Here is a 23,524-nt window from a genome sequence, read left to right as displayed (position 1 = left end):
AAAAAAAATACCAATTTATGCTATGAACAACAGACATACTTAAATATTTTAAAAATAGATTCAGGAAAAAAGGATAGGACAAAATATTCATGTCCATACCAGTTGCAGCAAAGGCACTGAATGACTGGATACTACTGCTCATAGGTGAAATGGTGCATGCATTCACATGTACATGTATGTGAATCCTATCTCACAAAGGTAGCAGTCTCACCATTATTGATTCTATTCTACTTGTTCTATTCAACAATTGTTGGATTGTAGTCTCTCTTCATGTTTTATCAACTGTTGGTAAAAGTATAGAGCATTAGTATTCTATTCTACAAGATGAGGTTCAGAAGTGTTAAGTAGCCAGCCTAAGGAAGCCTGACTCATAGGTGCCAGAGAAATCTACAACTGTTGGATTGTAGTCTCTCTTCACATTTTATCAACTGTTGGTAAAAGTATAGAGTATTAGTACTCTATTCTACAAGACGAGGTTCAGAAGTATTAAGTAGCCAGCCTAAGGAAGCCCCATTCACAGGTGCCAGAGCTGGGATTGAAGTCCCATTCCACTGTTCTTCATGGCTCCATTCATTTCTGTCATGTTTCTCTGAGAGCTGAAACAAAAACACAGAGTCATATGTTCGAACTCAATGGAGAATGCATGCCAGGCAACTGAAATATATTGCTACTCTTCACACTCAAAATGGCCATGAGAGGACCAAAAACATTGTTTTTGGGACTTATAAATCAATTGAAGTCAGTAGGACATTTTGCAAATATGGATTCTGTCAGTAATGAGGATCAAATGTACAATGCTAATAATCAAAGAAAATTTGATCAATTAATGTCAGACAGAGGGGAATCTATAACCAAGAATATCATTATGGATAATGACAATTTCATAATCCCAAAGGGTCAGATTAATGATTGAAATAACAGTTCTAAGTATTTATGCACCAAATAATAGAGCTTCAAAAATTTGTAAGCAATTATAGATAAAGTTGCTGGGAGAAATAGAGAAATCCACAATTGTTGGATTGTAGTCTGTCTTCGCATTTTATAAAATGTAAAAGTATAGAGCATTAGTATACACCATAACTAACTTATTTAATTAACATTTAGGAAACACTCTGCCCAACAACATCAAATACACATATTTTCAAGTTATAGTCCCATGATATTCCATAATCCAGGCCATAATATTTAAATCTCAATTGTGTATAAAGGGACTCAAGTCATACAGACTATATTCCCTAACCACAATGGAGTTCAATTAGAAATCAATATCACAATTATTTGAAAACTGAATAGCATGTTTCAGAATAATCAATGAATCAAAGAATAAATAAAAAGTATTAGAAAAGATTTTGAGCTGAATTAAAAAGAACAAAATTTGTGGTATGCAATTAATGCAGTCCTTGAGGGGAAATTTATAGCACGGAATATCTACAGTAAAAAAACAAACATGTCGACAGCCTCAGTTTTATCTGAAGAAGCTAGACTAAAAAGAGTGATGGGATTGCATAGGGTATGGGAAGAGGTCAGTAAAGCAAAGCAGAAAAATAGAAGCAAAATCAGTTTAACCATAAGCTGTTCCTTTGAGATCAGTTATCATATTGATAGATCTCTAGCCACCTGAACCAAGTCAAAAGGGGGAAATAGGAAAGTGACATCATTTTAGATTCTACTAGGTAGTAAGGAACTATTTTAAAATCTTCATGTGGTAAACTCAGTAAGTTAGATAAAGTAGATATATTCAAATATTCCTTAAAAACACATATTATCAGACTTACCCAACAAGAAATAAATAACCTTAGGCTTATATCTATTAAAGAAATTGAGTTTCTAATTTAAAAAGACCCACAAAGAGAATTCCAGAGATACACGACTTCATTGGTGAATTGTATAAAATAATTAAAGAAGAAATTATAACATTATATTTAAATATAAAGCACAGCAGGTAAGGAATAAAATAAATTTCTGGAATTTTCTAGAAAATTGAAAATAAAGGAGACTTCTTCCTATCTTTATCTACAAAGTCAGCATTACTAAAAACCACACAATAAGAAAATGAAATAAAAGACCAGTATTCTTCATAATCATAGACATAACCATTTTAAATAAGATTTCAGCAAATTAAATATGGCAATAAATAAAAAGGATAATATATCAAATAGGGTTTGTTCCAGGAATGCAAGATTGATTAGCATTAAACAATTCATATAATTAAGCGTACTAACAAACAATATGATTATTTCAAAAATTCAAAAAGATTCACAGAACCCAATGTCTATACCTTATTTAAGAAATTCCTCAAAAATGTGGAATAGCAGTAAACTTCTTCAGTCTGGTAAAAGAGCTCTGTTAGAACATACAGGTCCTCATTCTTAATGGTGAAAGAAGGAAGTGTCCTCTCTGAGGTCAGGAAGAAGACGGGGCTGTCCACTCACCATGTCTATTCAGCAGTGCACTGGAAGTCCTATCTGGGGCAGAGTGAGAAAGGCATACAGACAGAGAAGGAAGATAGTGGATCTTATATGTGGAAACCTTGAGGAACACACACACACAGCTTGAAATGAGTTCAGCGGGGTTGCACAATATAAAAATCAGTGGACAAAAAACAGCTGTGGATTCAACTAATCATAAATCAAAAATATTTGGGAAAAAAAAGCATCCGTATTGAACATATACAGACTTTTTTACTTGTCATTCTTTGATTAGTCTAGTTGGGTAATGTCAGCTGACCTTGGATCCATTTCCTCTCAACACCACACCCTATCCTTCCCTACTCCTGTCACAGATGACCTTAAAAGAACAGGCTCTGCTTTCCCAAGATGGGTATGAAGCTATTTCAGACCCCCACCACACCGTGCTGCCCGTCTGACTGCAGTATTAATAAAGTTCCTGCCTGAAGGGTGATTCAACCCATTTCCTTTTCCTTGAACCTCCCTTTCTCTCAATCCTAAACCCCAAACACCAGGAACAGTCCAAAGTAACAATTCCACCAAAGTAAATCTTGGCGAACACATGAGTTTGCTGGGTGAACTTAGCACAGCTGAGGGATTACTTAGAGGAGCATGGCTTGACTCGATGGCAGCTGCATTACCAAAATACCCACCTGACCATGGGTGAAGGAATCAGGAAATCTGTATCCCTGGAGCTGCAAAGAAGCATGTAGTCAGATCAGCCAATCTGAGTCTCTTTTTCCCAAGTTGCTACTGCTTGTGTAATTTTGGGCAAGAGTCTTGTGAATCTTGTAAGCTTCAGCTTTTCGAGACATAAGTTTTATTTACTCCTTCAGCCTTATAAGCTACAGCCATTCAATCAAGGAGATAATGTATTAGTTTGGAAGAAATTGCTAACAACAGAAGAACTTAGAACTAGTAGGCTCAGGGAAGGTGTTGGAATCGGGGAAAACATCTCAAGTCCAGTAGCTCACTAAGATTTCAAAGCACTGGAGGGAAACTTACACTTGAAAGGTCATCAGTAAATTCAAGAAATGGGAGAGAGATAAGGGAGAATTCTGAAAAAGTCTTCCAAAGTAAGGAATAGCATCCACAAAAAGGAAAGTAAAAGCAAGTGTTCTGTAAAAGAGAAAGAAATCCAACAGATGAATGTCTGTGAATTGGAAATAACTGGGAAGGAAAACCAGCCAGTTTTAAATCTAGAAAAAAGAAAAATACATAAGAAGCATAGACTATAAGGTGTAGATATTTGAAAGTGCAATTTTTGACATTGGAGTTGTCAAAGGAATGTACTCGGATCACAGGGCAGAGAGGAATATAAAGAGCAGCATCAAATGGAGGGTGGATCGAGGGGCCCACACACTGTCCATGGTACGGCTTTCAGAAAACAGGGCAGCTGGAGAGAGAAGGATCAAAAGCTTAGTCACAGAGAACATTCCAGAACTCATCGGTCCAGCATGGGTCTAGATACTGGGATCAGATCCAGGATCTGAGTGAGGACTGGTGGTAGGAAGGACCATGTCATCCCTGAAGTATGCATACCCGTGGGTGAAAGACCAGAAGAAGGATGGGGAAGGCAGACTGTGGAATTTGTGTTCTCTGTCCACTGTGACCTGCTGGTTTGACTCTTCAAAGAACATGTAGTTGCTTCAGCATTGCTAACAGGTCAATAGTGGGTTAGCAGTCTCGGCAGCCAGGGCAATGAGCCATGCCTCTGTCATGGAACATTTTTTTTTCAGTTATTCAAATCTATGAAATCTATAGTGATGTTTCAGCTGGAGCTCTCCTCAATTACTCACTCATACATTAAAATTTGTATTAAGCACCTTCTACACGCCCGGCACATTCCAGAGGTGTGGAATGCATTATGTTGATGAATTAAACCACCCTTGCCCCCAGTCTCCTACGGCTGAGCTGACAGTGTTGGAGAAGAGAGAGACAATGAGTAATTACACATACAATGAACAAATGAACTATACAAACTATTAAAAGAAGCTAAGTGCCTTTTAAGAGAAGAAAAACTAGAGAAAAAGGTAGAAACCACAGGTGCACTGTACAACTTCGTTGACTGGAAGTATTTTTCTAGAAGGTGGAGTATATGCTGCATGGAAAGCCCTGAGCAGTCCCTGAGGCTGGAGGGCAATGGCTCTTGGGTGGCTGCTGTCATTTCTTCTCCAGGATGGATGGGATGGAATAAAGGAGAGTTCAGGCAGCAGGTACCCACAGCCCCATTCAGAAGTCACAGAGTGATGAATGACCCCAGAGACTTCATTGATCAGCATAATTGCTTGGCCTGCCCCTCCTTTAAGATGTGATGGCACATTATAGAAGGGTTCAAATGCTAGGCTCCCAACTCCTCTGAGATTTCAAATAATTTCTTTAAAGAAACACGTTACTCGACCTTTCTTTGTCACCTGGGAGACAGGGTCACCTGTAGCCTCCACCATGGCATGAGTGGATTTTTCAGCTCTCCATAAAGCTGTCAGAAGAAAGCCCAGCTCCCAGTCCTGCATACGCTGTTAAGACTTACAAGTTCATTCTATAGACAAGGCATATTGAGCACAATTTGCATTGTGTGTTTTTTCCCATATTCTGAACTCAGGAATGCCACAAAGTCTGGTGGTACACAATAATTACAGTGTATGTGACATAAAAATGCAAGAAAAGACTGGATTAACATGGCCTGACATGCTCTGGGGCACTTGTAATATGAAGATACCTCTTGAGCCAGACCAGTCCAGGCTGCAGGTCACTGTGCCCAGGTAACTACTGTCACTCCTCATTTGTTTCAGCTGCATTTAGTAAGGAGACAATTCTTCAAAATTAAATAACTAACCTAAAGAGTAGCAGGATTGATGATAAATATAGTGCTAGTTTTAGAGGGAGCTTTGTCTTCACAAGTGGAGCTGTACTAGTAGATGCTCAGACCTTTAGAGATTTTATTTGCTGGCAGTGGGAGATGGGTTCATAGTTGTGAATGTTTGTAAATCCAGAAATTCTGACATTGTCATGCAGGCAAGGCCTCAGCCACAGGCCGATGCTACCAGGGCCATGGGCAGCTCTGCCACCACTAACACTACTTTTCTCTCCCATCATGAGGCTCACACTCTCCACCCTTGCTCAGCATGGTCCTGCACCCATGCTGGACCAAGAGCTGGGCCATAGGTTCTGGTGGGGCTAACCAGAGTCCAGCAGTAGACTGCTTGCATTGGTGCTTAATAATTCAGAGGCATCTTGAGGCTTCGTCAGGATGCTTTCAGAAGCTTTATTTCTACAAAAATCTTACCTAGGATATTTTAAAAATCTGAATGCATTGGTTTGTTAGCAGATGCTGCAGTTTGAATGTGGGTTCCAAGGGTCAGTAGGTTGGAGACTTGATCATCAGTGTGGTTAAGATGAGGTAGAATGGAGTAGCCCTTGGGAAGAATTAAGGCAGTTCTCATGGAATCCTGAATGAATTTGTGAGAGCAGACCTGGCTCCTAGCACCACTACCCCTTCCCCATCTGACTTTCTGGTTGCCAGGCTGCAGTGGGATCACCTCCTCTTGCACACATTCCCGCAATTGTGATGCCATCCACCATGAGGTCCTCACCAGAGCTGAGCTGATGCGGGCCCAAGCCCTTAAAACTCCTCATCTGTGTGTCAAATCAGCCAAAACTGTGTTTTCTCCTAAGCAACAGAAATCAGACTGATACTGAGCTCTTCACAGAAAACTAGAAACATGCCCTTGCCTGTAGCAGCCTTGCAAAACCTCTGTTTTTCCCTCCCCAGGGAAAAGCAGTGTTCATTGGCTATGAGTCCCTTGGTGCTTTTGGTTTAGAAAAACAAGGCTACGTTTTCTGGGTTGTTCAGCCCCGGTTTCTCCACCTGTGTTGGTACCCAGGTCTGGGAGGATTCAGAACACTCAGAGGTCAAAGATCAAGCCTGAGAAAAAAGATGTGCTGCACTCACACAGCCAAGTACACACTAACCTTTCAATCCACCATCTCTCCAGCTACCCACCCTTCAACCCAGGCCCAGGACCGACCAACTGCCACCGTGTCACCCCTGCGCACTCAGAACTCTCCATCCCGCCTGCCTGTCACCAGCCTTCGACCCCGCCCTGTGGTGTCCCCACAGCACAGCCAGCAGCCCCTGCTGCAGACTTGTCCCCGGCCAGCCATCCCCTTCACATCAGCAGCATCGGCCATCACACCTCCCAATGTCAATGCTGCCAACCTCAATGGTGAGGTTGGAGCAGCAACCATTGGTGGCCTAGCCACATCCAGCCCTACCAACACAGGGTGCAAGACAGATGACAAGAAAAATGAAAAGGTAAGTGGCCCATCCTAGGTCAGCACTAAGCCAGGTTATTGGAACGCTCTGGTGTAGTTGCCAATGATGATGTGCACAGTTGAGGCTTCAGTGTATTCAGTGAGGCTCTCTGACAGAGAGAGCGAGGGCAGGGCAAGAAGGCAGCTGGTCAGAGTAGCTGCAGGCAAGCCCCAGGGTTCTGCCAGCACCAACAGTACAGCTATGGTTTTCATGAAAATCAGAAAATGGCATCCCTCTCGTCCACATGCCTTCTTTGGAAGCTCATTGTAATATACCCATTTGTTAGCACAAGATTCTTATTGCCACATGCCAGGATAAGACAGAAATAAATATACAAATCCACAATATGTGCAGTGTGAACAGCACCTCATCCCTTGGATGTGTCATTCTTGTGCAGTTTACAACCTGTTCAGCCATATGTGATGGGCTTGTTTCCTAAGAAAAAATTTCAAAGGGGGGATGCCAACCTGTTAGTTGATGTGAACAACATTTTCAGCTATTCTTTTATTTCATAAAAGATCAGAGATGATCTGAGTTAATGAGCTGGCCCTGGTGGCTAGCCAACTAGGCATTGGTTAGTGCTGTCTAGCAGAAATACAAACCACAAGACTAATGAAAAATGATCTAGTAGCCATAGTTTTGTAAAAAATTAATTTAAAAATAAAATTAAAGGTGCGATTCATTGTAATGGCACATTCTATTAAATACACGGTTCAAAATATTTCAACATGTAATCTATATAAAACATTGCTGATGAGGTGTTTAGGGTTGCTTTCACACTAAGTTTAGCAGTTGTCCTCTTGGTTTTCCCACATTCGGTGGCTGTTTTAAAACTCTTCTACATAAAATCAGTGTCTGGATTTGACTGTGTTGGCCAGGTTCCCGAGCGTTCTGCATGTCTCTCATGTTTGAGGTGAGGACAGCCCCTTTCGGGGGCATTCCTGGCCCTGACTCTGGCTCTGCTCAGCTGCTAGGAGCCCCCAGCCCCTTTCTCCTCTGGGACCTAGGCACACTGCGTTGATGAGCCAAACTTCTCTCCATGGGGCCCACAGCTGGCTCTCCTTTGGTAGCCTCCATCTGTCCACGTGGGCTGGTGGAAAGTGGTCAGGCTCGACTGGTGAAAGTAGGAGGCCCCGCCTGTGTGAAATGAAATGTGGTTGCTGTGTTTGGTGTCTCTGTGTGATTGAAAGGCACTTCAGTTTTGACTCTGTTCCCTTCCACCTTGCGGCTGTTGTTCTGAGACACAGCTGGGTGTCATCACTAGGTAGAGATGGGCGTGCAGTCCTTTGCTGAGTGGTGCCTCTGCTTATTGAAGCAGGCTTGTAGGGGCTTCCATTTGAGAACATTCATCACAATGGCTGCACTCTGGAATGAGGAGCTAAAAGAATCCAGCAGGACCACTTACTGCCCACACACCTAGAGCCTCTGCAGGCATTCTGCTTTTACTCCCATTTGCCCTCTGCCCACTGTCCTCTCCGTTAGCTACAGCACTTGAGTCCAGGGGACACCAAAGGACCCCTCTGTATGATGCCTCCTCCTCTGGTAGTCCCTAAGATAGACTCAGCACTGACTTGGGGCAGCTTGAGAAGCAAGCCATAGAGTGCCAGTAGAAGGTAGACTGGGCTGTGTGAGCCAAGAGGAGCATGAGCTGGGGGTTCAGCAAACTCCAGGAAAGGAGCTAACCATCCTTCTGAAAATTATGTGTGCTTTTCCTTTCTGGATTTCCTTTTTTTCTTTTTTTTTAAGTTTTTTTTTTTTTTTTGAATTTTTTGTGTATTTCATGCAGAACACCTCAATCAATCTTAATCATATTTAAAGTCTGTCTCCACCGGCACCCTCCCATGCCCCCCCTACCGGAGCGCATATACTCTGTCATCCCTGTTAAAGTCCCCAGTGATAGTCCATCCACTGAAGTCTAGTCAGCCTATCTAGAGTCTCTTGTTTTAGGACGATCAGCTCTTCTTCACCTAGCATCAATCAGTTGCCAATATTTCTTCAGATAAGATTGGGGTCTGCTGTTCATTTTCCCAGTTCTATGCTGGGTTTTTGTCTGTCTGAGTTTGCATGGGACCTGTGTATGCTGATAACATTGCCATAGAATCATATGAGCAGGTTCCCAAGAGCTTGTGGGACTTTGTTCCCATATGGTCCTTCACCTCCTCCCTGGCTCTTACAATCTATTTGCCCCCTATTCTGAGATGGTCCCTGAGCCTTGGGTGGATGAAGTTTAATAAAGGAGTCCTGTCTCAGGATCGGCATTCAGCAGACTCTTGATCTCTATGCTTTGGCCATTTATGACTTTTTGTATCTTCTTTACCTCTGTTCTATGTTCCATGAGCCTTAGGTGTAGAGGTTGCCTTGTAGATGTGTCACTTAGGCTTGGGCAATTCATAGACAATGTCTGTGTGTGACCAGGCATGGTACTTGGTAATAGTCTCTGACTGGTGCAAAATGAGCTTCCAATGAGTGGTGACTGGGACATTTGTCTATAAATATAAGAATACATATTTTGTACATAGTAAGAAATCACATTAGTCTAGTGAGTGATGTGACAGTCTTGGGGTTTTCTCTAAAATCTATGACCACTCCAGCCATGTATATTTGATTATGTTTGCAATACCACACTTGAGTTTCTTCCCATTGTGTGGGCTTTTAGTCCGATTAGGTGCCTTTTGATTGCCCCTAAGATAAAAGTGCCACTGTACCAGTGTCATATGCTATGCTGGCCATTGATGTGGTTATTTGGTCTTGAAGCTGGTGTTAGACCATAGATTGATATTTTCTCTTGGCACCTTCATAGCACTCTCCAAAGCCATGAGAGCTAGCCTGCAGGGGAAGTGGTTGCAGGTCAGTTGCAGCTCTATTGTCCAAATCCTGTGTCTGAAGTATGTTCTGTCTTCAGCAGTAGGATCTTACCTTCAAGTTCTGGGAGGCCATCAAGGGCTGTGGCAGTAGCCTGAGTAATTTTGGGAGTCTCTTGGACCACCCTGGCCAATAGCTCAAAGGAAGGTTTCTCTGGCTTGGCACTGTTTCTTGTTATGTAACCTTTAGCTATACACACGGACTCATGTAGAGATAATGTATGTGTAATTTGTCATTAGGTTGTAAGACTAATATGATTCCCTCTGGTTTTTTAAAACTAGTGAGGCATTGTTTATCTCCCCTCTCTGTCTCATTGTCTAACCCTTCCGCCATGGTTTCCCCATTTAAAATGTCCCCGTTTTCGCCATTTCTCCCTTGATAATACCAGTCTACTATGGTCCCACCTCTCTTGAGCTCCTTCTTTCTCTTTATCCCCAAAGTTCCTTGTATAACCCCCCCCCCGTTTAAATAACTCCATTTTTATCTATTTCTCCCTTAGTAACACCTGTCTCCTACTGTTCTCTCAGGTTCTTTCCTTCTCTTTACCTCCCGGGTTCCTTTTCATTATCCTGGTTCCTGTAGTTATGTCTGGATACATACTCACTTAAAAGGATTTGGTGCTAGGATCCACATATGAGGGAGAACATAGGTCACTTGCTTTTCTGAGTCTGTGTTACTTCACTCAGTATAACAGTGTCTAGTTCATCCATTTACCTGCAAATTTTATGATTTCATCTTTCTTTACCACAAAGTAGCACTCCATTGTGTAAATGTTCCACATTTTCATTATCCATTTGTCAGTTAAGGGACACTTAGGTCAAACAAACAAGAATAGCACTGATCTATAAGGCTACCTGTTAGGTTTTCCCTTCTCTATTCCCAAGTGATGTCCTAATTTATACCAAGGTGCATGGCATCCACACTTGCCATTTTTAGAAGACAGCCAGGAACACAATGTTTCAAATCTCATCCATTACTCAGGAGCAAGTGACCTGTATCGTAGTCACTTACAGTGCAGGGACAGACCAGAAGCCAGGATTGGGCTGGGACAGGAGCCAGAACAACTTGGTATGGTTCCTCCTGGCCCCCGATGACCCCAACTGGGCAGAATTTTACTAACTTTGAACACATACCGTCTGGCATCATGCTGCCTCTGGTCAACCCCATTTGTAAGTATGAGTGTGTCTAATTATGCCAAAATAATTCTATAAATTTATCTGGTAGCATTCCCCAGGCTGTTGCTCTTACTGAATTTTATGCAGGAAGACAAGCTTCCAGCTGTGCAGCCCACTGAGAGTAAGCTGTAGCTCAGCATCACAGAGGCCTCATAGCACTGATCCCTGTAGGAATTCCATCCAGGTACTTCCAGGCATGAGACAGAAAACAGTGACTGCTGGGATCCTCAGCACATGAGTGGGAGAGAGAATTATTTCTACCTAGGATCAGAGATTTATGCTGTGGTAGCCCTGGGACTAGGGAGGAGGAGGACCTTGGCTCAGCTCTCTGTCGAATGGTGTCTGTGGCTATGGAGATCCCTGGAGGGTGGTATTGGGAGGTTGGCACCTTGCTATCATTTCCATGGAGATGGCGTCCTTTAGCCTTGCTCCAGGCATCCATGAAGGTAGGTCTGCTTGATCTGGTGTGGTGTGGAAGCCTCCATTATAGCACAAGTTCTGACAGGGCATGCAGGGCTCCATGTTGGCCTTTATCTGCCAGGCTGTTGTCCCATACTGCCACCCTATCTGGTCCCATTGTCTCCATGCACAGACTGCTCTGTGGTGACCAGGGCCCCAGCTACAGTTCCCAAATCACATTCACCTTCCTGCATAGCCACCCGTTTTGCCTTCCCCAGTCAGAAGTTCCTAAATCAGGGTGATCCATCCAGCCCTGGGAACACCTATTTGAGCACCTGTGCCAGGGATGGAAGACAAGTACTGGACCAGGAACAAAGCTGGGATGGGGCAGTTCTGCCTCAGGGATTTACTCAGCACTCTGGACAACACTGGCAACTTTTTCCTGTATTCAGATTTGTCTGAGTTGTATAGGAATTTATTGTGCTTGGGGAAAAGTCTGCATAGGCTGGACCTGGGTAGAAGAGGAGACCTTTGAGGGACATCTTTTGGTCTACCAGACTAGAGAAGCCCCCTTGAACTCATATGTTGAATGTAGAGCACCCACAAGCTTCCCAGATCCTTTTGCAGTCCCTGGGTTAGAGAGATTAGAAGTACCCAAGGCCTGAGAACAACCCCAAGATGTGAAGGCTAGGGAGGGGGGTCATGGTCTTTAGAAGTTGCATCAAGTAGCATCATTGGTAGTCTTCCCATTAAAGGACTTAGAAGAGGGATATGGGTATAACTTTTGGGATATCCTTCATGGTACCCCAAAATTAGAATAGAAACAAAGTCTGATAAGATAACTGGAGGTTGTTCCTCATTTGCTAGTGGCAGAGAGCATGTCCATATGTCCAGATCCTGGGTTCATAATAACCACAGAAGGTGAAGTCTGGCCTGGAGATGGCAAATCCCAGACTGGTCAACTGCAGTAGAGTATAATATCCTGGCATATGAAACAAAGGGTTGGGTAAGTGAGGCTCCAAACAGCTTGGAGCACAGGAAGTTTCCCAGGGCCTGAGGGAGGACCGTCTTCCAAGGCACAGCCTGAACAGAGCTGCCAGGCATGTGCCCAGAAGTGAGGGTCTGAGAGGTGGGAGGAGCAAGGCAGCTCTACAGTACTAGAAATTGCTGCTCTACATGCCTCTTGTCCCACTGGGCAGGAGGTAGAATTCAAGCCCTGGCCAGGGGCACTAGGTACCTACCCCTCTGAGCCTAACCACTTCACCGTCCATTGTCCAACTTTTGCAGCAGCCAGGACCCTTCTTCCCAGTAACCAGAGCTCTCCCATTGGGTCCCCAACTTTATTTAGCACTCTTTAGTGTCAACATACCCACAAGGCTCTTATTTCTTTCCTTTGACCTCCTCTGTTGATTCTTCCCAGCAAGTGACCACTCCATTGGAATTTGAACAGTATGTTCATTTATAGAACAGAAGATCAACAGAATGCCATAGGCCAGAGTGGACCAGCATAGTGAGCACACAACTGGTACTAGAACCCTGAGGAACCACTGCTGCTCTTATGTAAAACTTTCTTCAAAACAGCTTCACAGCCCCTAGTGCATAGTCACTAAAGAACACCCTGTTACTGAAGGCATCTGATAACATTCATATATCAAAAAGCATTGGGTTAGATGTAGTGGTGCACAACTTTAATTGATCACAACACAACTTTAATTGATCACAGATAAAGGCAGGCAGATCTCCAATAGTTGGAGGCCAGTAGTTGGTCTACAAAGTGAGTTCCAGGACAACCAGAGCTACATAGTGAGACCCTGTCTCAAAAAACAAAAACAACAACAAAAAACATTGGAAAGCTCCTTACATTGTGAGCCAGAAAAAAGTCAGCTCTCTGTTAATGTGTGACTGTAGTTCCAGTTTTACAGAGTAATACATTTTGCAAATAATAAATTAGTGGAACCAAAAAGAGACTCCACAGTTCTTTTCATCACACTCCCCATTTTCCACAATAATCCTAAAGCTGAGATGTTAGAAGACTTGTCTGTGGTCAGAGGTCAGAGCTAGTATGAGGACTCTGGACTCCTGACCCCTGTATACCTGACTGGGCTCTAGTATGCCAGCTGTGTTGGCCTACCCAGTCCATGTGAGGTCATGGCCCCAGGGGTGTTTGGCTTTTTCAGGATTCCCACAGGGAAGCATGATGTCAGTGGGCAGAAGGAAGCTAGGAGACCAGCCCAAGAGATGGAGGGAGGGAAGACTTACAGAGACAGCCTTCAATTCCGCATGAGACTCAGCATGATGGTGAAGTAGTTGGTCAAACCCAAGCCTATAGGTGGGACCTTAGGAAATGGGTTTGATTCAAAGGTGAGGAATGGCTGTCAGAGGCAGTGAAACCTGCAGTGCAGCAAGGGCATTGGGAATGGGCTGCTGGGTATACTGCTCTTGATCATACCCTATTTTCAAAGAAAACTATATACCTTCAAACACATTCGATTTACATGGTACATGGAATTTTGGCAAAATGTGTATTATGATTTCTTTCTAACAAAAACCTAGACATGTTGTCTGAAGGATCTTGACCAATCAAGTAGCTTTCACTAGAGTGAAGAATTGCTGACTTGTCCAACTGAGTTGTAGTTTCCCATTGACCTGAAATGCATAGCCTGATAATACCAAGTGATGTAAGGTGTCTCTTGTGTTCCAAACATGCTCTTTTCAACCTCTACTGCATCCCTTTGGTACTTGGTCACCCTACATAGCACAGAAATTCCTTCCTATGCCAGTGATTCAGAGATAGAGGGATCTCAAAGTGCCTACGCAATCTGGCCATTCAGTACAGTGTTTGTAGTGCCTCAGTAGAATAACTCATCTGAGAACAAGAAATCAGTTTTCCTAGTAGGTTACTAGGAGTATGATGAGTGGTGTCATTCCCATTTCCACCCTGATTCCTAGACCATGAATCTTGGCAATGCCAGAATATCTAGAGTGTCTACTCCAGTGGCAAAGCACTACCCCTTCCCAATGTTATCAACCTGCCATAGGTCTCTGACTGGTTACCCCAGGGAATGGATACCCTGTTAGGAGCTGAATGTTAGTTTCTGCTGCCTGAAGACTAGGAACTCAGCAGTGACCATAGCCAAGTTTGTCCTTGATGAATGCAAGTCCATGTTGCTGAGAAAGTACATAACGTCCATCCCTGCCACCACTGCCCATGAACCCATTAGGCAATGACAGGTGGCTGGAAAAAGAGGCTGCTGGTAGCCACCCAGAATAAGTTATCCCCTCCGCTTCATTACCAAAGTCCTTGATTCTTTAGTGAGTATGGTCACAAATATCTGTACATTTTTGTCCATAGTGGGCTACTCATAACTTTTTTCCAAATTTCCTTCCAAGTGTCTGATTATTTATAGACAAATCATTAAGCACAGCACAGTCATACATCCGATCATTTTCCCGTCAAGCAAAGTGCACATCCAACTCTCTACCCACTAAGGAGGCTCCCTTCCTACTGCTCTCAGGGATGTCACCTGCGAGGACACATCACTGTTGCTGCTTGCTGGGGAGCGGTGCTTGCACACTGTGCAGAAACATCAGTAAACCAGGCCTACAACTTCCCTTTGTCATGTGATCACACAGATATGAAGCTTGGAGAGAGGCATGATGTAACCATAAGCATCACTTCCCCCATGTAACCTACTCATACCTCAGGGCCTACGTAGGCCAGACTTTGACATTCCACTTCCATTTGATAACAGGCAGCTTAAGTTATGTGGTATCTTGGTGGCCCATGGTTAAGCATCTATTTTCTACCAAGGCCTACTAGAAACAAGCCAGAATCTCCTTCTCTAGAGAACACTTGTTTAAAGAGGAATGGTAGGCATTGCTCCAGAATCATAAAGGCCAGATATGCCTGGGGCCACACACAGCATCCTATATTCGCTGAGACGTTAAGCTACATTGATCCACTGAAGCATGTGACCCATATGACAAAGTAGCTGCCACTGCAGCCTGGACCAGTAACATAGTCTTTTGTTTGAGGGTTCAAAGCTAGTAGGGTTGGGGGCCAATTGTTAAGTAGTTTAGAATAGCACACCCAGTTGAATATGTCACCTCCAAAAGAGAGGCCAGATGCAGCAAATTCTTTTCCCTATAGGGATCTCTTCATTTACAGGGAACTGAACCCCAGGAAGTCTACTGAGTGGAAAGTCAGATTTAATTACTGCCATGGATAGACACATCTTGCCAGAGTTTAGAGTCATGCTATGTCACATCCATTAAGCCCAGCTGGCAATGATGGCCTCAGTGTAATGGGCTGGTATGATATTCCAGGGAAGGAAGACTTAAGGAAAGTCATGCAAACTAAGTAACCATATAGGGCTAGAAAGCTGATGTCCTCCAGAGACGAGACAGTGATAGTATATTTCTCTCCTTGCCAGCTCATCGCAAGTGGCTTTTGATGGCTTTATTAAGAAACCTTTGCCAAATCAATTACTAGTATCAGATATTAGAGGATATGGTATGTGAATTTTCTCAAGAATAAGACATCTACTATAACAGAATTAGTTGCTGTTGTCACCAGGTTAAGCTTATGGTAGTCTGCTGTATTTTCCCACCAGTTTGTTTAATGCACATGTCAAATGGCAAATTGATGAAGATGTGTCATGGGGTTTCCTCCCCTGCATTCTTCATGTTCTCAGTGGTAGCACTGTTCTCAACAATCCTTGCAGAGTGCAGAAATGAGTTGCTCTTGGTTTCCAGCTTTCCTAGGTAGATGCAGTTCCAGTAAATGACACTTGGGCCTTTCCCAAGTGTCACTGCAATCGCCTCATTCCCACAGGTCAAGAAGAAAGGTAAGGATTCTACTCACTGCTAAGTCTGTCTATGCCAGTTATACACACCAGAGCTGAGGGAGCACAGGAGTTTGGTAACACATGGACCACTGTAAAGAGGACCTACACTAAGCCTCCATTGGTCACCTGACCTCAATAAGATAAACTCTGACTTCTGGGTCACAGTGTTGCTTTGGGTCTCCAAAATCAATGTCAGTTCAGTGCCAGTGTACATCAATCCCTGAAAAGTCTCATTGTTTCCCTTTCTCTGGTACATAATCGTCTTGATAGTAAAGGTCCCTTTGTAGAGACTGTAAAGATGAATGGTATAAATTTTCGTCATGGTCAGGAGGATGGCTTTCCTCAAGGGGATTTACCTCCTGCTCATCTGAGGGGTTTTATGTCTGGAAACTGGCTAAAATTTGGAATTGATGGTGGGCCCATGACTGTTTCTGTGATTCAGATTAGAATTCTGTTCACAACATATGTGATGTAAGGGGCTGGAGAGATATCTCAGTGGTTAAAAGCACCGGCTGCTCTTTCAGAGGACCCAGATTCAATTCCCAGCACCCACATGGCTGCTAACAACCATCTGTAACTCCAGTGCCAGGAGATCAGACACCCTCTTCTGACCTCAAGGGCACTGCATGGAGTAGGTGCACTTACATTAATGCAGGTAATACACTCATACACATAAATTAAAATAAAAGTTATAAATAAAATGTCCTTAAAATAATATGTAATGTAGGTGTGCAGTGGAGTGCCCATCTGTTTCTCTCTTGGGAGCTCTGTGCCCACCTAGCTATCACCCCAGGTCCACACAGGCCAGACTTCTGGTTTCACTGCTACTTGACTCTGCTATCTAGTTTGTCAATAATGCTGCCTTGTGTTTGGCAGTTTGAGCCACCATCTAGTCCCCGACAACCTAGGATCCAGGCACTCCCGGGTTCCTCCAGCGTGTGACTGCAGGTCCTTTGTAAGGGCTGGTGTGTAGTGACAAGTGATCATGGAGCTCTTCAGTGCTGCCGGGGCTCTCATGAACTTTTCTTCTCATAGTTGTGGTGGCTGGTGTATTGATGGATCCTCTTAGGGTAGGACTATGAATCATCTCAAATTTCAAGTCACTGTGCAGTTTGGTACCAATAAGTACTTAGGAAGAAAAGCTGACGGAGCCACCAGTTTTCCAAGGCATGTTTGTAGCTGTTTCCACTGCAGTGGTTTTCTAAGCCACTTGTCAACCACTACAGTGATAAAGACAGAGTTTCAGTTATGCATATGAGGAGCATGCTATGATTCTTGAGGCTGTCCCCAGCAATACTATGAGATGCCAGGAGCAGTCCATCAGCACAAATGACAGAACTCCCTGATTCCAGCCTTGACTGACTTTCAGGGTTCTCACCAGAGGGAAGGCAGATGACATAAGGAGAGCACTCGAAGCCTTCTTTCAGGAAATGGCATCTGGACAAGGCACACCTAGCAAGCAATCCCCAGGAGAAGATGCAGAAATTCCCTGCCTTGAGGACCCCTGTTCTTGAGGCTCAGCACTTAAAAAAAGATCAGATGTCTCTATGGGCTAACTCAGGAGCCCCCACAAACCAATCTATCAGCCCTGTTTGTACCATTTCTAAAGAATCATTCAAGTTCTGCTAAAATACCTCACTACTTAAGGAGTTGATTATAGGGCTTCACTGACCTATTGTATACTGCCACCTTGTTTTTGACCCAAAGTCTACAGTGTACACACACACACACACACACTTATCACACATAGACATGCATATATGCCAACATATGCATACATATATATACATGTACATATGAATACAAGCATGCATATAAAATTACATAGAAACATACATATATATACATACATACATACATACATACATACATAGACTCATATACATGTCCTGCAGAGTTGAATCAGTTCTGCCACATCACAGTGTGTTTGACCTCCTAAAAATGATTTTTCTGGAAACTAGAGAGATGACTCAATGGTTAAATGAATGTTCTTCTCTTACAGGGGACCTGAATTCAGTTCCCAGCACTCACATTGTGTGGCTCACAGCCACCTCTAACTCCAGTTCCAGGGGATCAAGTTCCCTTCTTCTGCCTCTGTGGGCATGCACACACACATACACATAAAAAAAAAAAAACCATAAAAATGGTGTTCGTGATATTGACAGTCATCTTCCCAAGATGCTTTTTGAGGATAAAAAGGACTAGACTGAGGACTGTCCTCGGCTGATGATGGGAATGGAATATAGTACAACCACTTGAGAGAACAGTTCAGTAAATTCCTGTTAAACATAAAAAAGAAAGTCGGGATTGGTGGTGCATGTCTTTAGTCCAGAGGCAGGCTGATGTCTGTGAGATCAAAGCCAACCTGGTCTACACAAGGAGTTTAGGCCAGCTGGGTTACAGAGAGACACTGTCTGAAAACAACGACAAATAATAAAACATAAAAAAGAGAAGTTAAACATGCCACCCGTGACTTGGCTATCCTACTCTTCAACATTTGTCCAAAGGAAGTAAAAACATGCTTCATCAAAGACATGTGCGTACAGCGGCTTTCTTTGTGACAACTTCCAACTAGGGGTAGTCCAAAAATAAGCTGACAAATGGATGAACAGACTGACATATCCATACGGTGGAACATTACTCAACAGTTAACTGAACTATTAATACATAGGACAGAGATTAATACATAGAACAAAATCACTACAAAACAGACAAAAAGGGACACAGATTGAATGATTCCACTAAGACAAAGTTTCGGAAACTGTAAAGTCATTTACAGTGATGGCTTATTGGTTCTTGGGAGGCAGGGAGACATGGGCAAGTCTGCAGAGGAGCATGAGTAAGTGTTAGGGGTGATGAAAATGCATGTTGCTGTGACAGTGGGGCTACTGCACAGGGTACCCCCATATCTAAAATTGCCAAGGTGTAAAAAAGTAATTAAGATAGCACTTTCCCTTTTTAAAAGTGTGGGTGTATAATGTATGAGTTTACATATGCATGTGTATATAATGTATATGTGGTGTGGGTGTGGGTGTATGTGTGTGTGGAGGCCAGAGGTCGCCTCAGGTGTCTTCCTCCATTGAGCTACACCTTATCTTTTGAGACAGGATTTCTCACCCAACCCAACACGTAGCAATTTGGCCAGACTGGTTAGTCAACGAGTTTCAGAAAGCCATCTGACTCACCCTCCCCTGTACTAGGGTTACAAACACATGGGTGCTGGGGCTCTGAACTGAGCTCCCTCTGTTTGTACAACAGGCTGAGCCATCTCCCACTCTCAAAAAAAGAATGTAAAATACCTTTGTGAATATTCAGATTTTGTAGAGTCAGAAGAATGAGCATGATTTGCATATCTGCTTCAGAATCAATATTTGAAATAGTATCTCTACTTATCTGTTCCATCACTTCTTTTTCTAGTGTAGCCCATCTTGTATGACTCAGGATAATGTAACTACAGATAATGGAACAAATCAAAGCATGAGCATCTTAAATACCACTGCATTCATCACACAAACTTCTTCTTGTACCATTTGGCAAGAATGGCTAACCACTCCACTTTCCAGGATGCAGGTCCATTCATCTGCTGCCAGCACCACTGCAGGTTATGGCTGCAGAGGCAGGCTATGGATAGCAGGTAAATACTACACCCAAAAGTCATATGTATCACAAATGTTCCACAAGCAAAGGTAGCTACCTGGCCCCACTGGGTCCCAAAGAGGCAAGGAAGTAAGACACAATGTTTCCCTGTAAAGTAGAAGGCACATGGTTTGGTCACCTGGCAGAACAGCATGAGGTGAATTCAAGGCAGTGTCTCCTGGTGAGGTTTGATAATCCTCAGTGGCTGTCATGAGGAACTTTCTTCCCTGTTAACAGTGGTCTTCTAGAACTTCCAAAGGCATATCAAGGTATTTCAAAGGGGTCACCAGCAACTAAACCTAGGAAGCACTGTTGCCAGGGAGGGAGGCCAATTTCCCAGCCTTTGTTGGGACTGACATGAGGCTCTGCATCTTTTGGCCTTTCCTCCACCCCAAGAATCCAGACAGGAGCTGTGTTCTGCAGCACATGCACAGACTCTTCCTTCCTGACACATGGCATCATCCCAGAATATTCCTGGAAGATAGGAATTTATAGGAGACAGGGCCTGTATCCAACTACATCAAATACAGGATCTCCACTACGAGCCCTGGGTGTTTTGAAACCAGAACTGGCTTCCCAATGGTACCCCATCATGAGTTCCTTTTCTGTGTACAGATCAGCTGCTACTTCTTTCTCAGTGGATGGCCTAGCAATAAATCAGACTTTGTAGGGGCATGGTACTATGAAAAGGGGGATGGACTTCTTTTGGCCTTCAGTTATCAAAGCACAAAGCATACGCTGCCTAGAAATAATAGCAAGTCCTACAGTAGCCTGTCAGTGGGAATGGGACTAGGATAGCTCAGTTACATTGCAGGGACAGTTTGCTTATTTCTGATTAGGGATAAATCCACAAGCTCTATGCAACAAGCCAATGGCACTAATGCTGAAAAGCCTGTCCAGGGTGGTTTGACAAATAAACCAACCCCAAGATTATAAGCACATAAAGGTCAGAAGACTGCAATTTCTTCTCCAAGAAAGTGATTCCTTCAGCAGCTTAGGTATGAATCTTGGGGCCAGTTTTCACCATCAGGCAACTTTATGCTTCTGTGCAGGGTCTGTACTTAGACAAGTAGAAAGCTCAAAGCATGTTCCAGGATGTTCATGTGACACAATGAGTCCATGAGAAGATGTGCCTTATCCTGCTCTGTGAAGTTGTTCAATGTAGACTATTTGACAGCAGAGGATTATATGTTAGGGGTTATAGCTGAACCCTTCTTGGCCAGGGACAGAATTGCTCTGGTTAGTCAAGTCAAATCCACTTTCTCAACCACAGAGACACCTCCTGTCACCTCTCAGTGGCAGGGCCATGCCTAACAGGCTGTGCCCACCCCTCATCAAAGGACCCAGGGACTTTGTCACAAAAAAGCAAGGAGATGACTAGGAGGACTTCTTTCCTTGTCAAGGATAGGGCTGAAAAGGGGGAGCTGCAAAGCCTGCCACTCTAAAGATGTGACTCTAGCACATGCTGTTGATAAGCTTCTGCTGATTCACATCTATCCTAGTTACTTGCTGTTGCTGTGATACAACACTCTGACCAAAGCAACATAGGGGAGGAAAAGGTTTATTTCATCTTACAGGTTACAGTTCCTCATTGTGGGAAGTCAGGTCAGGAACTCAGGCAGGAACCCAGAAGCAGAACCCATGGAAATATGCTTTCTGTCTTGCTGTCTGGCCCACTTTCTAACTTTCACCCAGGATCACCTGCTCAGGGATAGTGCTGCCCCACAGTTGGCTGGGCCTCTTGCATTGATTAATAATAAAGACAGTCACTTACAAACACGCCCACAGTCCAAACTGATAAAGGCAGTTGCTCAATTGAGATTCTTTTGTTTTCCAGGTGATTCTAGATTGTGTAAAGTTGACAGTTAATAATAACCAGGACAACATCTTATGTGTAAGATCAGCCCATCTTTACTGGATCATGACAAGTTCTTAGAAGCACCTTCTCTGTCTTAGTTCCCAGAATTCACTGCTTTCCTTATCTTAAACCAGAGGAGACACTGCTTACCTTTTGCTCATTCACTCATTGTTCATCCATCACATAGTGTCTTCTTAAGACTAGTCTAGCTCCATGCTGTACAAGTTGGCCCGGTGGGGGCCAGCATGTGGTGCAGATGTGTAGCAGGAGAAGCCTGAGCCAAGTGACCCATTCCATGTGCTGCTGTCTGGAGAGCCTTTCGCAAAGAAGTTTCCATTCCAAACAAAGGGAAGCTTATCAAGCAAAGGTTCTGACATTTCATTCCTTCTTGATAATAACACACCACTTCTGTTGCCTAAGGAGGAGTCAGTGACAAAATCCATCATAGTAAAGCTCATGTGAGGCCAGGCACATACCCTGTTTGGGGGCTGCCATCCAAGTTACCTTCTCCAGGAAGATCCAAGTCCCTTCCCATTCCACTGTCCCCCTCCCTGTCTCAGACTTCATGTTTCTAATTGGAAATGGTCCCAAGAGTCTAGGCACAGGAGATAAGCTAACATACAACCCATAGTTAACCCATCGTATCCTCCTCTCTATGAAGCACCTCTTAAACTTTCCCCCATTCTCATTTACTAAGATGATTCAACAACAAGGGTTGGAGTCACTGGGCCACTGCAAAGGCAGGCACTGTGTGAATATCCTCTCAGTGTTACTTGGTCTAAGAAGGATGCCACATTCCCCTGGGGTTGTGTTGATGACTTACAGCAGAGTAGGCCAGCCTCAGCACTCTGTGAACCCCCATGTACATCTGGATCCTGGCATCTTGGCATTTTTCCAGTTCCTATCCTTTCCTAATCATTTCTAATGCAATAATAACAACCACATGTGACCCCATGGTAATGGTGCTTTAAAGAAATATTAAGAGCAGTTTCCAGTTAAAGATCATTTGGGGGTTAAAGATCAAATAAGGGTAATTGTTCAGGGAGGTGAGTTGTCTGGCTGGGGTCTAGAGTGCTTCAGTGGGTGACAGCTGGGTTGCGGTCCCTGAGCCCTTCCTCACTTACACTTTGGTGGTCCTGGGTTGGATGTGTGTCGTTTCCTGGAATCAGTCAGCCTTGAGAAGCATATATCCTGCAGATCCAGAAGACCTGAATGCAGTGCCTGGCATGCCAGACACCAGTGAAAGTGCCAGTGGAAATAATGGCTCCAGTTTGTCACCACTGCCTCAGAAATCCTGGGCCTGTATTCAGAGCCTGCTGTTCCTCCCGCTTGTACTAAATTGACCTGCTGCTGTGTTTCTGGTTGGAATTGATTTCCATCCATTTAAAAAGCTAATCAAAGAATACATGAACGTGGCGCACCCAACTGCAACGACATTGTGTTTACTCTTTCTTGTTCCACTGCATAAATCCTTTAGAGGGACGCTAGATTTTACAGATTTCATTTGAATGCATTTAATCTAAGAGTTTGTGGAAGTGTCATAATCTGCAGAAAAAGCAGCAAACCAGAGACCTGTTGGAGGTCCAAACACAAAACAAGGTTGAATCAATGGGACAAAACTTGTACATGCCCTAGACATGTCATAGACAAACAAGGCTGCCCTGGCTTCTTCTCTTCGCCCACCCTGCCTTCTCTCCGTAGAAATATTTTTCTTTCTTTCTTCCTTTCTTCCTTTCTTTTTTTTTTTTTTTTTTTTGGTTTTTTTGAGACAGGGTCTCCCTTTCGCCAACTGGCCGCCTGGAACTTACTATGTGGACCAGGCTGGCCTCGAACTCACGGAGATCTGCTGGGCTCTGCCTCCAACGTGCTGGCATTGAGGATGTGTGCCACCACACGCGGCTTTGGTCTTTGATTTCTTATCCCTACTTTTCCACCCTTCAACTTCATTGTATACACACACACACACACACACATACATACGTGTG

At 43.6% G+C, this 23,524-nt stretch overlaps 1 protein-coding gene across 2 annotated transcripts in view; it reads left to right on the top strand.

The window, feature by feature from the left end:
• The window catches only part of Sh3rf3 (SH3 domain containing ring finger 3), a 363,624-nt gene that overhangs the window by 320,127 nt on the left and 19,973 nt on the right, over positions 1–23,524 (top strand). For both annotated transcript variants that reach the window (XM_029570648.1, XM_029570647.1), the window contains one exon: positions 6,443–6,762. In XM_029570648.1, coding sequence (XP_029426508.1) covers positions 6,443–6,762 — 320 coding nt within the window. The remainder of the gene's footprint in view (positions 1–6,442; positions 6,763–23,524) is intronic.

The sequence above is a fragment of the Nannospalax galili genome, unplaced genomic scaffold (genome assembly GCF_000622305.1).
Source record: "Nannospalax galili isolate Female #2095 unplaced genomic scaffold, S.galili_v1.0 scaffold323, whole genome shotgun sequence".
In the NCBI taxonomy this organism is placed as follows: domain Eukaryota; kingdom Metazoa; phylum Chordata; class Mammalia; order Rodentia; family Spalacidae; genus Nannospalax; species Nannospalax galili.
The sequence above is the reverse complement of the archived record's forward strand: the minus strand, read 5'-3'. Positions and strand labels throughout refer to the sequence as shown.